General features: G+C 33.6%; 2 protein-coding genes across 2 annotated transcripts; one reads left to right on the top strand and one right to left on the bottom strand.

Annotated features, from left to right (window-relative positions):
• Nucleotides 1-247: 247 nt before the first annotated feature.
• On the top strand, nt 248-5,061 carry LOC110705999. Its single transcript, XM_021883919.1, has 7 exons — nt 248-457; nt 554-643; nt 796-972; nt 2,277-2,447; nt 2,715-2,954; nt 3,268-3,359; nt 3,457-5,061. The coding sequence occupies exons 1-7, from the start codon at nt 373-375 to the stop codon at nt 4,147-4,149; spliced, it is 1,548 nt and encodes a 515-aa protein (XP_021739611.1). The 5' UTR covers nt 248-372; the 3' UTR covers nt 4,150-5,061.
• A 133-nt stretch (nt 5,062-5,194) lies between these two features.
• LOC110706001 (WAT1-related protein At5g40230-like) lies at nt 5,195-9,678 on the bottom strand. The gene is made up of 7 exons (XM_021883920.1): nt 9,350-9,678; nt 9,162-9,224; nt 8,333-8,449; nt 6,819-7,047; nt 6,201-6,359; nt 5,955-6,106; nt 5,195-5,536 (listed from the first exon to the last, which is right to left on the bottom strand). The coding sequence occupies exons 1-7, from the start codon at nt 9,541-9,543 to the stop codon at nt 5,368-5,370; spliced, it is 1,083 nt and encodes a 360-aa protein (XP_021739612.1). The 5' UTR covers nt 9,544-9,678; the 3' UTR covers nt 5,195-5,367.
• Nucleotides 9,679-16,423: the final 6,745 nt, after the last annotated feature.

Below are 16,423 nucleotides of genomic sequence, written 5' to 3'. Positions count from 1 at the left end.
GTTGTTTTGCAGGTGACCGAGTCCATCTGGCCGAGTTCAAGACCTATATCCCGAGAGTTTCCAAAAAGCCCCAAAACAGTACTCATAACTAGTGTAATAATGTGTACACGTTCAAATGGGACAAAGACATAAAGCAAATGATTCCGTCGTTGCATATCTATTGCTTTTTCCCTACATACATATTTTAGTTTTCTTATAAATCGACCTTCTTCCTCATCCTCTTTCATTTCAAGGCAGAAATATTCCTATATGTTTATATTTCAATCTTCTATATATAACTTTCCTTTTAAAGAAACATTTTATTTTCCACTTTTATGGGAAAAACTAATATAAACTTGCAATAATATCTTCTTCATTGAAACATCCAACAAAATGTCTAAGAAATGGGTTATTTCCCTTCTCATATTTCTGATATTTTTCAATGATATATCATATGTTTCAGCATCTCCTCCTGCAAGTAAGTTAACTCTTTTACAATTTTAAAATTCCTTAATAAATAAACAATTTTTTTTTCCTACTTAAATTTTTTGCCTTTTATTTTTTATGTTGTCAGGAATAGTAGCTGGTATAGTCACTAATGTGGTGTCTACTGTCTTCAAATGGCTTTGGTCTCTAAGAACTCCAGTCATTAAGCCAGAGAAAGGTTAGAAATGTACTTTACGACGATTCAAATCAGTTCTATTCGGCAAATTCTGTGGTTCCTGCAGTGTTCTGATGTAATGCATCAGCAGTGCATGTTACATTATATTAGACTGATTAACTGAGGCTATGTATGCATATGGGTGTTCATTTCAGCTGTTGCGAGTCGTTCATTGATGAAATTCGAGGCTGGATATACAGTTGAGACGGTTTTCGATGGAAGTAAGGTTGGGATTGAGCCGTATTCTGTTCAGGCATCCCCAACAGGAGAGCTTCTAATGTTGGATTCTGTCAACAATAATCTTTACAAGATTTCAACACCATTGTCTCGATGTAAGTCTTGATTGATTTTAGATTAGCATTTGTATATTGAAAACTATTATCATAATTCCATGTAAATGTTAAAAGTTATTGTGTGATTTCTTCATTATAAATCATATTCCTAATTCAAATGGACTAAGAGTTTATGAGTAATGCTCTGTAATATAATTAAATTAATTAATATGCATCTCATGCATGCTTTAAAATTCAAAATACATGTATAACTACCATTTTAATAGAACGCGTAGAAAATAAAGTGATTTTAGGTATTTTAAGTGGACATTAAACTTCTCAAGAATTGGCATTATTGAAATAACACAACAATTATATATTTCCACGACAATAGCCCAAGTTATTTTTTTAATCCAATACTTTTTGCAAGCTCGGACAATAATTGGTGTAATGAGTTTGAAGTATATTAGTAGCTTGTTCAAGGGCTAAAGTTGAAACTTGTGTTGTAGTTTATCCTGGATTCTCTTTATTTGAGGCAATTAGTTTTCAAGAGGATTTGCATTTGTCTTGACCAACTTTAAGATGATAATGTCGGGTTACTTACTTTAGTTTGGAAGAAGACTCTTCTTTAATTTGTAAAAGTACAATAAATAACATATCTTGGGAATTTTTGCTATCATTCTTTTACTTTCAAAACCAAATAGTACAAATTTTTCTTCTTTTTGTAATATTGATAAGGTTCTAACAAAAAAGAAACTCCATTTTATTGAAATGGCGATTTTCATAAATAAATTTTCTAAAAAATTTATGACTAGATCAAAATAAAAAATTCTTATGTGCTAGCCACCGCATGAGGGTTACTTCGTTAGTGTTATGGGGGTTACTCGATCAGTGTTACAAGAGTTACTCGATTAGTGTTATAAAATTTACTCGGTCAGTATTACAGAGGTTACATGGTTTGTGTTATAGGGGTTACTTTGTTCTTTTACAAGCGGCCACATAATGTGGCCAACCGTACACAAAACGCATTTTTAATTAAAATTGCTATTATACTACATGAAACAAAACAGACAAGCTACACCTAAACCGTATCAGAATCAAACATAACATGAACGATTGAATGGAACTAAAAGTTTTATCGCGATAATGTGTCACACGATCAAAGTAAATCTGAATGATCCTAATTCCTAAAGCTAAAAGGAACCTGTTCTTAAGTATCCATTCAGACCAAATGCAGGGCTTATCGCTTTAAATTTTTTTGACAAGCAACTGATGCAACAGGCAGGTCTTTTGATAATTTTACATGCAGTAGATGTTTATGAGCCTTTAGCTTGACTTACAATTTAAACCATAAATCTCTTCAGATAGCAGGCCAAAAATTATTGCAGGATCACCCGAAGGCTACACTGGGCACGTAGATGGGAAACTAAGAGATGCGAGAATGTATGGCCCCAAAGGTCTAACAGTCGATGATAGCGGAAACATCTACATTGCTGACACCATGAATATGGCCATCAGGAAAATCACTGATGCAGGTATCGATTTGTATTTTCGATAATACATACAGAAATTTCTGTAAATCTGTTTAGTAATACCTAGTAGGAATACATGATTTATTTATTTTTGGGTTATACTGGCAAAGTTGATCGATACAAGTCGTACAACATCCTTAAGCCACACTGCATAACCATTACTGAAATTTTCATCTCATACGATTCCTCGTTCAGTTCATTCAAGGTCATTGAATCCTATCTATAAAGACGATAAGGTTTTTTTGTTTTTTTTTTTTTTTTTTTTTTCAGGAATTACTACAATAGCAGGAGGGAAATGGAGCCATGGAGGAAGTCATATGGATGGAGCTAGCGAAGATGCAAAGTTTTCTGATGATTTTGACCTAGTGTATGTACGAAGTAGCTGCTCACTCCTAGTCACAGATAGAGGAAACCAAGCGATTCGTGAAATACAACTCCATGAGGCTGATTGTTCTTATGAGCAGCCACCAATTCAACACGATCAGCAGACCGAGGAAAACTTATATTTCGGTATAGCCAAGACAGTAATAACAAAAGTGTCTTCCGTCAAAAAATATAAAAAGAAAAAAAAAAACTTATAAACTGCGGCATTTCAACCATCTTTTTCAGCTCAAAACCTTGATTACATGCTTTACCTTTAAAAAAAATGCTCCCTCCAACAAACATTGGTCGTCACGTTATTCCTTCCCTTCAAGATATAACATAGTTTCATGAAAACGGTTTAGAGAAAATTCAGACCATTTGTGACTAAATAGCTTGCTAAAAATATAAAGTACGACGCCTTCTATCAAACTATTTACGAAATATCTCTTCATCATTTCAGGTGTAGTAGTCCTTGTTGCAGCTATGTTCTTTGGGTATATGTTGGCATTGCTCAAGCAGAGAGTGCAAGCCTTATTTTCAACCAAGAGACCAGTAAAAACCTCAAGACATAACTACAAACTACTGAGTCACCTACTCAAATTAAATATTTCTAATTAGTGCTTTTATGATTTTCTATTTATATGTCCAGGATCCAAGAATGCAAATAAACAGTCACGCTATTGCAGCACCGTATCAGAGACCTCCAAAATCAGTGAGGCCACCACTAATACCCCCGGAAGATGAATATGGTGAAGAGGAAGAAGGCTTATTATTCTCGTTTGGAAGGCTTATAATCAATGCCAGTTCCTCAGTGGCTGAAGTGTTTGCAGGGTTATTATTTTCGGGTTTCAGAAAGAGGAAAACACGCCATCATGATCATCTGAGACACTTCCAGCAACTAAACAGGCATCCAGATCATTCATGGCCTATGCAAACTAGTTATGGAGATGAGCCACCGGGACTAGAAAATGTAGAAACTAGGACTTCTATTATGAGAAAACCATACCCCCAACAGCAATTAAGACAAGGCCAAGGTTATTATGAAGGACGAGATGCTGATTTTCATCAGCGTCAAGGGATGATTTCTCAACAACAGGAGGAACAGCAGGAGCAGGAACAGCAGCAGAAGCCGCAACAGAGGAATGTTAAGTTGAATACAAAAGCAGCTGGTGAGAAGGGCTCTGACAAGAGTGAGATAGTATTTGGAGCAGTTCAAGAACAGGATGGAAGGCGTGAAGCAATGGTGATAAAAGCTGTTGATTATAGTGACCCTGTTTATAATCACCAAAATGTACGGCCTCGGTTGAATTACATGGGTTACTCATCATATAGCTATTCCTGATCTTAAACAAGTTACAATTTATACTATATGATTTTACAAAATTAGGAGAAAAGTTTTGGTGCACTTCTCGGTACAGCTATGAGAAGATCATATATTACGTAGTATAGTACTGTTGTGTGTTGTCTAAGTTTTGTATGGAGAAAGATTACAAGCTTTATGAGCAGAAGACTCTTTTCAGTATAAACTTGCTACATCAACTCTTCTATTATCTTTAGTGCCCATGTATGCAACTTGATATATCTGACATGAGTGTGGACGATGATACAAATTACAGTACATATAATACATATTTTTAGAAATTAAGGAGTAAGGTTTTGATGTTCTTGTCATAGCTAATACAAGGTCAAGTAGTGTATTCTACAAATTGGACTTGAGATAAGATGTGTAGACAGAACTCCACGCACTTGTATCCAATCATGTCCACATTTACGAATCAAGGTGAGACTAACATTAGGATAAGTTCCACTACCCAACATACATACCAGTGTCTGAGTAAACATTAAGGGCATGCTTAGTAAGAGTGTTTTTTTGGTTCTAAAACAGATTCAGTTGAACCATTATTTTTTTTTAAAGATCCGTTAAACCATTATTGTTACCAAGTATTTGGTTAGAAATTTTGGATAAGAAATACCATTTCCTAAAGGTAATAGTTTCCACCTATTTGTTACCTCTCTAAAATCTAAAGTAACAATTACCCTTACCTTCCTCAAACAAAAAGAAAGGGAGTTAGGTTTACGTTTTTTTCATGGTTAAATCAAACAAATGAAAAGGTAAGGGGTTAAATAATTCCTTTCCCCCTATGTTCCTTTTCACCCCATTTCCAATATTGATACCAAACACGTCCCAAGTATAAATGAAACAATTAGAGTATTATAAATCAAAATGCGAGACCTTGATAAAGAGAAGGCCCAGAGGGAAAGAATATAATTGATTAAGACGGTTGTGAATAGCTTGGGTCACAAAGAGGTTAGATTGATAGAATCCATAGAAAAAAGCTGCTAAGAAAATTAGGTGAATCTCTGCTAAATATGGTACTAATAGAATAGACGGACAAAGCAAATGAATCTAGTGGATGGCAGCATACAGGGAGGCAAGCTCAATAACTAAATTTCTACCTGCAACCTGAATTATATATCAAATTGTATTCTTAATTTCTTATCATATAGAACTTACGAAATGTAGCTCATAATGACATTACCATTTTTAATTTCAACTGTATCAAGCACTTCCACAAATGCTGTCATCAATGTTTTTTAACAGAGAGGCATTTAGGTCGCCTGTCGACTCTAACTTACTGACATTACCAGAAGCAAGATCATCATTTTCTTTGGCTTGTCCCCAAATGACCGAGTAAAATCCAGCAGTAATTGCAACTGATCCAATGACACTGCACACCACATAATTACACCTCAGGAATCAGCTTTATATTATAATCATATAATATTATATAAGCCTGAAAGCCTTTGTATAACATTGCAACAAAATATTTCAGCCAACAATGATCTTTTTTTTAAAAAAAAAAAATCAGTCTTGTTTTAAGATTTTACAAAAGGAATTCGTTTTTGTCTTGGTTTTAACAACAAAATCTGAATTTAAATTAATAATAATCCTTCATTTTTATTTTTATTTTTTTTCATCTAGCTGAACTTTCTCATAAGGTATTTCTCTCCTTTACCCCCTTGCCCCACCAAAAGGATCATAAAGGAAGAGAGAAAATGGATCCGCAAATTTTCCGAGGCATCTGTGTCAATTGTTAATAGAAATATAAATATAAGAAAATTAAAGGGAATAGTAATTATACATACCTTCCAAGATAGAGGTTATCCCCTAGAAACAACAACCCCATGATCATTGCAATGACAATGGCTAAAGGCTTGTAAGAAACTACATAGACAGGTCCCTTTTCACGTAGGCACCATGTAATGACAGTATTGCGAAAAACAGTGGTTGTTACTGCCTACAATCAACAAATGATTATAAGATTGATGATTGGAAAGAATCAATCAAGTCATGAATATAATGATAAAAATTATTTAAAAAAAATTTCTTACTGCATAGATTATAGCAATGATCTCAATCCTATGATGCAATATCCATTTATTTGGGTCACTCTCCACAAAGACAGAAACAGCAGCAGATTGCACAGTCCCAAATAAACTGTAGAAGAAGACTAGAGTCAGCTCATCTGGGCATTCCTTGGCAGTAGCTGTCTGAAAAAAACAAAAAAAAAAAAAAGGTAAATTAGTGTAAAAGTCAGTTCCATGTAGCAGAATGTCAGAATTGAACCTTATACTTCATTTTTTTTTTTTAATTGCACCATTTGGGATTTTACATTATTCACACAACCATGTGGGATCTTGTTAGATTTGTTTTGACGTCTACTTTTCAAATATCAAATTATTATAATTCTTACTTAAGTATAATTTAATATATTAATGGCCAAAGTCTACTTTTGGTTCATGTAGTCGACCTCACTTATGGCATTAAGGCTTTGATTGATTGATTGATTGAATGGCCAAAGTATTGCATCAGCATACGTGAAATGGCAAATGGTGCAATTAAAAAAAACAGAGGAAGTATATATATATAGTGTTGTGATTCTGAATGTGCTATTAAGAATAACCAAAATCCATGAAATGGCATTGATAGAGTGAAAAGACAATATTGACCTGAAGAATGTTGCCTGTTGATGACAATAGAGAAGTAATTGCCAAAAGAAGGCCACCAAGAGTCCAATTTAATGGCATTGCAAGAAGCTTATTAGATGCAGCATCAGGAGTTTGAGTTATCAATGGAGGCCCTTTGTAGAGAGTTACCACCATTGCTCCTGATATTGCAACAATCGTGCCTAAGCATTTTGCTTGGCTGCTGAGATTCCTCAAGTCAAGCTTCTCCATCCTTCACAATTGTTGTGTAATTAAACTTATAAGCTTTCTCCTCCATCAGGAGAAACACATGCATAATTTCATGCAGATAAACTATCAAAATCTTACCCAGAAATGAAAGTTGGCTTCAAGAACCATGCTTAAACAGGCAAACTGAAAGTAAGAGTAAAGTTTTAAGTGATGAAGTTATAAATCCCAGTCTTTCTCTATAATTTTACAACATTCTTTCACAATTTCAACCTGTTTTCCTTCTACTACTACTGCTGCTGCTGCTGCTGCTTAATTAAGGTCCCCGAAAAACGAGCTTGAGAGAACGTCTGTGAGCATTAAACTCAACGTGGGAGATGGACTCCAAAGCGTCCAGGGATGGTTAGGGACACAATAACAGATCAAAGACAAAGCAATGTGGCTGCACAATACTTTGATTTGTACCCATCATGCACTACATCAAGCAGCACCATGCAAACAGTGCAGTTGTTTCATGTTTCTTTGGGCTGCTTAACTTTTGTTTAACTTCCTAGTAGCATTAGCTGCTTCAATTGGTTTTTTGAGTCATTAATGGCTCTCAAAGATGTTAGTATGTATGCATAATAGATAACTTTGGCAAAACAGCCGAAAGCCAATCAGAATAAGCTACCCCATGCAACTTTATCATTTTGGCTTAGAAGCTGAAAAACTTTACACCAAACATGATTCATGGCTACTTGATCGCATGGAACTCCCACATCCAAATTTAGCACAACTATTCAATTTGTGAAGATTCAATGATAGTAGTTTGTGAAAATTAGTAGTGTGGTTTTCGAGCACTTATAGGTTAGGACTTAGGACCACAGATGATTTGGTAGTTTAGACTTTAGAGAGTAGAGACCATTTGATAATATTTCCTCCCATGTGGTTTTCCATTGTCAATCTTCCTTCTATGAACCTTCAACACTCTCCATGTGACACGAATAAGTAATAAACAACCAAATAGCCATAATTTTTGTCCTCATGTTTGCAAGTATTCCTAATACATCACTTTTATGAAATTATTGAACAAATCAAGATAACTAAAATTAAACCCTCTTTGAAAATATAACAGAATCATTTACAAAAAGATACAAACCCCAAATTTGTTTATGAATCATATATCAGTGTTAATTTGTGAAACATCTTATTCAGCACAAACAGAAGCAAAATTCGACCTCACTTCTTCATCAAATGAAATCCGACTCTAACATGTACCCTGTCATTTTCTTCAAGTTGATCTATATGAAAGTAGCAACAATAAGCATCCAAATTTTTATAGCAATCCTTACCTCAAAATGACAGCTAAGATGAATGTGAAAACCGGAATAAGATTGCCAATAGCTGCTGCTAGAGTTGGAGAGCTATAGTTGATGCCAGTGTAGGCACATATCTGCAACAAACAAATCCTGCCATAAATTAGACAAAATCAAAAACCCCATTATCAACAAAAAAAAGCAGATAATTCTCTAACTAAATTTTCAAACATCCAAATTAAAATATAAAATCAAAAACAGCAACTAAATGTTACTCGTACTTTTTTATTAGCTACTTGCAACGCTTTGAATTTTGCACTATCCGCATACTTTTATTTCTACTTTGTACATAATTAGAAAACATATTCACGTGAGATTTTTTTAGATTTATTCTCTTTAAATATTCTAAAAATATCAACCTTCTATACTCCTCCTTCCCAAATACATCAATGGCACGTAAAATATAAGTGATTTTTTCCGTTTAATTTTCTATGTACAACTTTAAACGCGGCTAGTGCTATATTAATTCAAAGATTCAAGATCCATCCGTACATATGGGGAAATCTCACAAGAAGAAACATGATTTACCCAATGTAAATTTGTTTGAAATAATAAATCCAGAATGCCCTCAAAATTATGTTTTTTCAATAAAAAGTCTCATTTCTTGACCATCAATCTTTTGAATTTATTTTTTAATAACTAAACCCCACTTTTTTTTAATCTTTTTTTTAAATAATTTTCACCCTTAATCATCCAAACCCTTTTTTTTTTTTTAATTCATTCATTTTATTCCACTCAATCTCATTAAAAAGACAAATTGAAATTTTATCTAAGGTCAGAGGGATATTTGTTAAAGAAAACTAACCCAATCAATCCAAGAAGAAAGAATTTATAAAGGAGTGAAAATGTGATGCGAACTCCGTTCCCTCTGCAAAAACCAAGAAATTGATAAATTAACAAAATCAATCATACCAAAAAATAATCATGAAAAATTAACAATAAAAATACACTTAAACAATCAGGAAACTAATTAATCAAAAAAAAATTAAGAACCTGAAAATGTTATAGAGAAAAACAGGCAGAAGAATAACGGTACCAAGAGCATTGTAATAAACAATGAAAACAAAGTTGCTCATTCCTTTGACCATTGCTGCTTTACTAAGTGTTGATAATCCAACTTCAACACATTCCACTATTATCATCACCATAAATGGGGCTGCCCCCATTACCATTGACATCCAACTCATTTTTTATATTTTTGAGGGAGAAAAGAAGATTGAAAAATAATTACATAAATAAAAAGGGAATTTTTTTGGTGCTGATTTTGTGAATTTTCAGATGACAATTTTTTTGGAGTTGACTGTGAAAGAGATGGAAATGAGAAATCTGATGGAGTTGAAAGAGAGTAAGAGATTCTAGAGGTGTGGGGCCATGAGGGTGGGGTCATGATCTGTCTGTTAATGTATGGGACATTATTTTTTTGTGGTAGAGGAGTGTTTTTAGTTGATTTCTAACCTTATTAGTAAAGCTGTCATCCTTAATCAAGTTGAGTTTGTGTTTGGATTGGTTCATGTTATGAGTCACTTAAGAATTGACACTTAACATTTTCATTGGATGGTTAAAGATGTTTAGTTTATTTGATATTGTGACCAATTTAGATGACTTTTTTTTTCTTTTTTGTGTAACAAGGAGAACGACTTTGATCTGAGCTTAAATCTTATGGTTATTTTTGTACTCCCTCCATTCATAATAATTGTAATACTTTGACTATTAATATTTGTAATTATATATAATTAAGAAATTTATAAGATTAATATGATGAAAATATACATAAAAACTAATTTTACATGACAACATATGTTTTTTATATGTTGGTAAAAAGTATCGTCAAAGTAACTATATGAATGGCGTAAAAGTTAAACTGTTGCGATTATTACAAAACGGAGGGAATATAATATTTGCAGGTTTAATACTTGAAAGTACGGGGTTTAGGTTAGGGTATCTCCACCTCCATGTAGCCCCACTTACTCGAATTTGAATCCTAAAACTTTAAAATCGAAAGTAAGAATCTTACTAAGTAAGTCAAGCTTTGCTTTGGTAGTTCGAGGTAATGTAGGCAATTAAACTGTGGTACTAAAGATGTTTATGGGATGTGTCAAGATAGGACATGTCGTCACGAGTCACAACAAAGCCTATATATTAATACGTATTGCGTCATGTCAGGATATACAAAAGAGTGGCTCAGACCCACGTGTGACCATGTCGAGCATTTATTTGCCTCAAATAGCTTAAGGCAAAGATGACTCAAGTAAGGGCAAACCAGTAAATGTTTACTCCTTTATTGTACAACTCATTAAATTGACATATATAACTGTGTTAAGGGTAGTTTCCTTTTTTATTTTGAAATTTAAAAGAATTTGTAAAGTTTGCTTTAATATAGAGAAGTAATAGTGGGATTCCATCATAACACCATAACTCCAAACATTGAAAAACAAGAGAGTGAGGGATAGCTCAAGTGGTTAGAGATTCCCTTTCGGTTTCAGGAGATCCTGGGGTCGATTCTCACCCCCGCCCTTGTGGCTCTCTAAACACCAAACATTGAAAAACAAAGAAGAGGATGGAGCAAGTGGCCTGAGATAATTGGAATGATCTCCACCTGTGATTAAGTAGTTTGTTGTGACCAAGTAAGAGTCCGAAATTATGTTCGTTCTTTTCCCTTTTTTTAGTTAACAAAACTCGGATTTTGTGTCTAAAACTATAATAGCTTTAAGACTATAATAATTTTTGTTGGTATGAAATTGTATGTAGACGGTGTTATTTTAATACCAACAAATTGATATATTAATATCAACAAAGAAAGAAAGAAAAATAAATAAATAAATAAATAAATAAAACCTTTCTAGTATTACAGAAAGGGTATTTTGGTACTGAGATGGTACCATCTAAATACAATTTTATACCAATCTAGATTATTATCATATTCCTATATAACTAAAGCTATAATAGAATTTTACTGCTCAATTTCACCAAAACTTCATCACCGAACTAATTGGACAACACAAATTAAATATGTATAACTCAGTCTCTTCAGACGTTCTATTCATGTTAAATTCCTCCTGCAAACTTACCCATTTGATTTTTGGTTAATTATGATCCTGCATTTCGGAGGACATGAGCTATGAATGAATTTTGAGGACTAATGCATTTTCACAAAAATCGTAAGATGAATTTTGGGGGAATTCTTGGCAATTTTTTGGGGGATGTATTCGACCATTTCAAAGATGGGGATATTTTGGGATATATTCAAGCATTCTAAAGATGGGGATATTTTGGGGATATAGTTAAGCATTCCAAAAATGGGGATATATTCCCACTGCCTAATGGCGGCAACAAAGACAAACTAAAACGTGGGACTCATTTAATATTATATTTTTCATTTCTCCTTTCTTTGAAAAAAGATTAATATTTTTATTTTTAACTTGAGTCATCTTTGCCTCAAGTTAGAGAATTCCTGGACTATGTCATGCTTGAATGTTGAAGCCATTAGCGTACTTTATCATCCTTGCATATGTGGTTGTAAACTTGTAATACCCTAGAAATTTCCCCCTTTAAAAATACTCTTTTTATTTTAAATAAAACCCTTTTTAAGAGATAACCAAAATATTATCGCCACCGTGATAACAGCTAAGGCTATTTTTCAAAGTCACACAATGGAAGTCTAAAAATTAAAACCAACTTTTCAAAATAAAACTTGAGTTCACAACCTCAAAACAAAGTAGAATTAAATCGTGCACAAGTTGGAACCAATTCAAACATGGCCTTTTAAAAACCAGCTTAAAAATAAACATAACAAAGTTAGTCCATAAACAATAAACCAATAATTCAAAAATATAAAACTAAGAAAGCATAACAAGTAACTCTCTACACTCAATCCCATCATGTTCTTCATGCTTAAAATACCTGTCACTTTCTCTTTATTTTAACCTCACCCTCTACTCATCATATAAATGGGTCATAGTAGGGTCAATCCATAGGAAAGCCAAACACAAATACAAAAGTATGAATCAACAAAAGTTGAGTACATATGCACCACGCTAACATGAATATCCTAGCATAAAAAAAAATAACTAAAACATGTTCGCCATACAATCACACGTCAACTTACCTTTGACTCTATCTAACAATATTAATTATTAAATAACAATTTTTGGATTACGCATCGAACGTGTTTCCTTCCTTAAAAATAGCCCATTAAATATTGAGCTTCCAATTAAGGAGCTACCCCAATTGGCACCTACTATGTCACCTTGTGACGAAATTCCAGCGCATTAATAATAATAAAAAGTACAGCGTCTTGTACCCTTGTAGAAGCTATGATCAAATATAAAGTCACATAATTCCCCCATGTGTTCATACTCAAGATGTATACGTTCCAAGAGTTTTGGTGCGTATCCTCTTACATTTTACGTGATTTACTAATTTAACTTGTGATGACTCCGATCAATCAATCAAGAACAACATAGCAACATTCAGCACATACTTCCAATTCATTCTTGAATTAATTAGTGAGCACATAATATTTATTTTAATTAAGGCTCCTTGCCTAGTTTTGTGCACAAAATTGCACAATTACTACCTTGGTGCATAAGATGCACTTCTAAACTTTCTTGGCTCAAACTCAACTTACATGAGTGAGTAAATAAATAAAATAACTGCTTGACTCAACACCAATAATAAATGGGTGAGAAATAAATTCATGAATCATGCTTAATAATTCTAACTTTAGCGACCCTCCTTATTCTCTCTCCCTCCTCATGGTTTGGTAGTGTATATATATATATAAACTCTTTCTTCTTCTAATTTAATTCTAATTGTTTTATTATATTTATAGCATGATTTTTGATTATGTTTTGGTATCGATTTTGAGTACTTGATGTTGTTAAATTATTCCTATAAATTTCATATTTTAATTTAATCAAAAATCCCAATTTATAAACCCTAGAATTTGGGAATTTAATGTTTATGGTTAGGGTTTAATCCTAGGTTGTTATGATTGTTAAATTAATAGTTTAAACATGTTTTTAATGAGTTTAAAGCCCTCAAATTAATGCTGGAATTTAATTATACACACTACATTTTAATTATTGTATTAGGGTTTGATTACCCATAAAAGGAAAAAAGTTTTTAATGATTTAAATATGATTTCCTAGTCTATTATTGATGTTTTATATTAAATAAGTATGCTCGAATTTTATTTAAGTCATAAAAACTAAGTCTTTTTGAAAGGATTTAAAGTACCTACTTAAATAAATAAACTAACTGCTTGACTCAACAGCAATAATAACCGCTGATTTCAGACCGAAAACCGAACCTAACCGTGTATAGTCAACCCGATACCGAACCGAATCGATTAATGTTAACCCGTTTAGAACCGTAAACTGATAACAAACCGAACCGCTCCAATCCGAATCGAAACCAAACCGAACCGTATATGTTATAAACCGTTATTAACCCGAATCATTTATAAACCGAAACCATTTGAACCGTAGAAAAAACCGTTTAAACCGAACCGTTGTAAATGGCTAACCATTTAAATCGAACCGTTGTAACCCTTAAACCTCTTAAATCGAACTGTTTTCAAACTGCAACCCGTTAAAACCGATCTGATTAAACTGTTTAAACCGAACCACTTACAGCCCGTTCCATTCAAATTGAACTATTTACATCCTTTAACAATTTGTTAGAATTCCACGGAATATGTTGTAACTCTTGTAAGCTTTGAACTTTATAAACAAAAAAAACACCCACTATAGTTATAGTTCATACAATCGTAATTATAATCATTAACTTGTACAATATTACTTAGAAATAATTCTGAAGGGTGTAAAAAAACAAAAATTGTTCTAAAAAAAATTGTATCACTTCAAAATTAAAAAAAAAAATAATCATAAAATCAACCTAAATATAATTGTTAATGAAAATATTGACTATATATTACATTGAGTATGAAAACAACCTAATTATCATGAAAAGATGTACAAGGAAGGTGTAAATCTTGTAATATATACATAGTAATTTAGGAGGAAAACTCCATACAAAAGAGCTCCTACTAAGGTAATTCGGCAACACAAAGGCTCGGGAACAATAGTCATTAGTAGGCAGGCAGGTTGGATAGTTGTAAATCATCTGATCAGCTCCATACAACAGCAGGGTAGCAGAAGTAAATCAGTAGGGCAATAGCAGTAAAGCAGCAATAGTTTCCTAGGAAACAAAATAAGGAACACAATGATCTACACTAAGGCCATAACTAAATTTCTTCAACCTGGCAATAATCTTACCAAAATGAACCATTTCCTGTCGCCCATCCCTCTTCACACTCATCATAGGCATCGGAAGTAATTTTTTGTAAAATAAATTGCTCTCAGAATTAATACTATCATATCACCGAGCAATAGTTGTTTTAACTTAACTTGAAAATTGTTGCCAGCAAGTACATATATATTGACATCTCAACATAAATGAAAAGGGCAACGATTTGATTCAGGAAAAATTAAAACAACAGTAAGCGGACATAGAAAATAAGTAGTCATCCACAGGCAGCAGCCGTAAATCTGATAAGTGTCATTTATGACACATATTAAGGCGTTTTTCTCCCTTAGTTTTAGGTTTATTTCGGTGTTTCTTTGTTATTTCTATTCCTTTCAGTCTTGTTTTAGTTATCTTTGACTTAATTTATGGTTTTAGGCCTTATTTGTGAATAATATGCTTTTTGCTCGGTTTCTAGCTTGATTTGCATGTTTTTCTATGTGTTCTTTCACTCTTTTCTCTCTTGGTCTATTTGTGTAGGTGCTTGACGCTTTATTCAATTCTTATGAACCGAGAAAAGGTAAGAAAGTTCAATAGAAGAAGCTTGAAGCTAAGAAGCTTGAGAAAAGAAAGCTTGAAGCTCGTAGAAGGGCTTAAACAGAGTCTTGTTCACTATTTCAGCCATACCTTTTTATCTACATATTGAATTAAGGAGATTCAAATTGCGTTGGAAACTAGACTTGAAGAGCTTTCTAACGGTAGGTTGCACACCCGAAGAGGCCTCCTAGAAAAAAATTAATGGCCGTTTGAATCTGCAAGACGCTGCCAGGCTGTGCATCCGCCGCGGGCGCGGCCCATGGTGCTGCGGGCGTGTCTATTTTTTCCGCAGGCGCGGCCCTCTTTTCTTCCCAAGTGTTGCAACTTTCTGGAGATGCGTCAGAGAAGCCTTGCTGCTGGCGCGGCTCAATCCACCGCGGGCGCGGCCATGCCTGCCGTGGCCACGGTTTTCTGGGTCTTTTTCGAGCTAAAAATTCCGGATTTCTTTCTTTCTCTTCTTGTAATATAAATAGAGGACTTCTTAGACTTCCTTAAGACAAGTTTGACATTTCCTCTCTCCTCTAATTAGGATTAGGTTTAGATTAGGAGTTTCTCTCTCTAGTTTAGGAGTAGTTTTAGAGAGAGAAAGCTTGGATTTCAATGGAGATTTGGGAGGTTGAAGAAGAAACTTTGTGGATTCTCTTCTCATCTATTCAATGAGATTTTATAACTTTCTCTCACCTTTATTTCTTTGTTTAATTCTTGTTTTGGTTTAATTCATTATTGATTAGAGTAGTTAATTGGTTTGGTTGTTTGATTCTTGCTTTAATTCTAGTTTTCCATTTTCATCTTCATTATGTTTGCTTAGTTTTTGTTCTACAGAAATGGATGAAGGTTAGGTTGATGAATTGAGTGATTGGTTGTGATTAGTATGCAATTGATTCTTGATTATTGTGTTTGGATGATGCTTACATTGACTAGAATCTTTTTAGCTAATTGATTCTTGGTTCTTAATTGTGCTTTCAATCAATTGTGCGGAAGTGAGTTGATTGAGAGTCTAGACTCTTCCATACCTTTTCTAGGCTAGTTGCGTGGGAGTGAATTAGCTTAGTAGGATAATTAACATGCTTAATTGCGCGGGAGTGAGTTGAGTGTGTTAATCGTTCCTAATTGAGATCATGATCATCTAATTGCGACTTGTTATTGAATTCATTAATGTAATTGGATTCCCCTTTCCCTAATATCTTGTTAATCGCTTTAAGTAGTGTTTTAGATGTTTCTCTC

The sequence above is a fragment of the Chenopodium quinoa genome, unplaced genomic scaffold, assembly GCF_001683475.1.
Source record: "Chenopodium quinoa cultivar QQ74 unplaced genomic scaffold, ASM168347v1, whole genome shotgun sequence".
NCBI classification, from domain to species: domain Eukaryota; kingdom Viridiplantae; phylum Streptophyta; class Magnoliopsida; order Caryophyllales; family Amaranthaceae; genus Chenopodium; species Chenopodium quinoa.
The sequence above is the reverse complement of the archived record's forward strand: the minus strand, read 5'-3'. Positions and strand labels throughout refer to the sequence as shown.

What these genes read in the sequence shown, in the direction of transcription:
- LOC110705999 (XM_021883919.1), top strand. Translation starts at nt 373, where the DNA reads ATGTCTAAGAAATGGGTTATTTCCCTTCTCATATTTCTGATATTTTTC. An exon ending in CGAGGAAAACTTATATTTCG is followed by an intron (nt 2,955 to 3,267) that starts GTATAGCCAAGA and finishes TCATCATTTCAG; the next exon opens with GTGTAGTAGTCCTTGTTGCA. An exon ending in TATTTTCAACCAAGAGACCA is followed by an intron (nt 3,360 to 3,456) that starts GTAAAAACCTCA and finishes TTATATGTCCAG; the next exon opens with GATCCAAGAATGCAAATAAA.
- LOC110706001 (XM_021883920.1), bottom strand. Translation starts at nt 9,543, where the DNA reads ATGAGTTGGATGTCAATGGTAATGGGGGCAGCCCCATTTATGGTGATG. An exon ending in TTTCTTCTTGGATTGATTGG is followed by an intron (nt 8,450 to 9,161) that starts GTTAGTTTTCTT and finishes AATTTATGGCAG; the next exon opens with GATTTGTTTGTTGCAGATAT. An exon ending in TCATTGCTATAATCTATGCA is followed by an intron (nt 6,107 to 6,200) that starts GTAAGAAATTTT and finishes TGTTGATTGTAG; the next exon opens with GCAGTAACAACCACTGTTTT.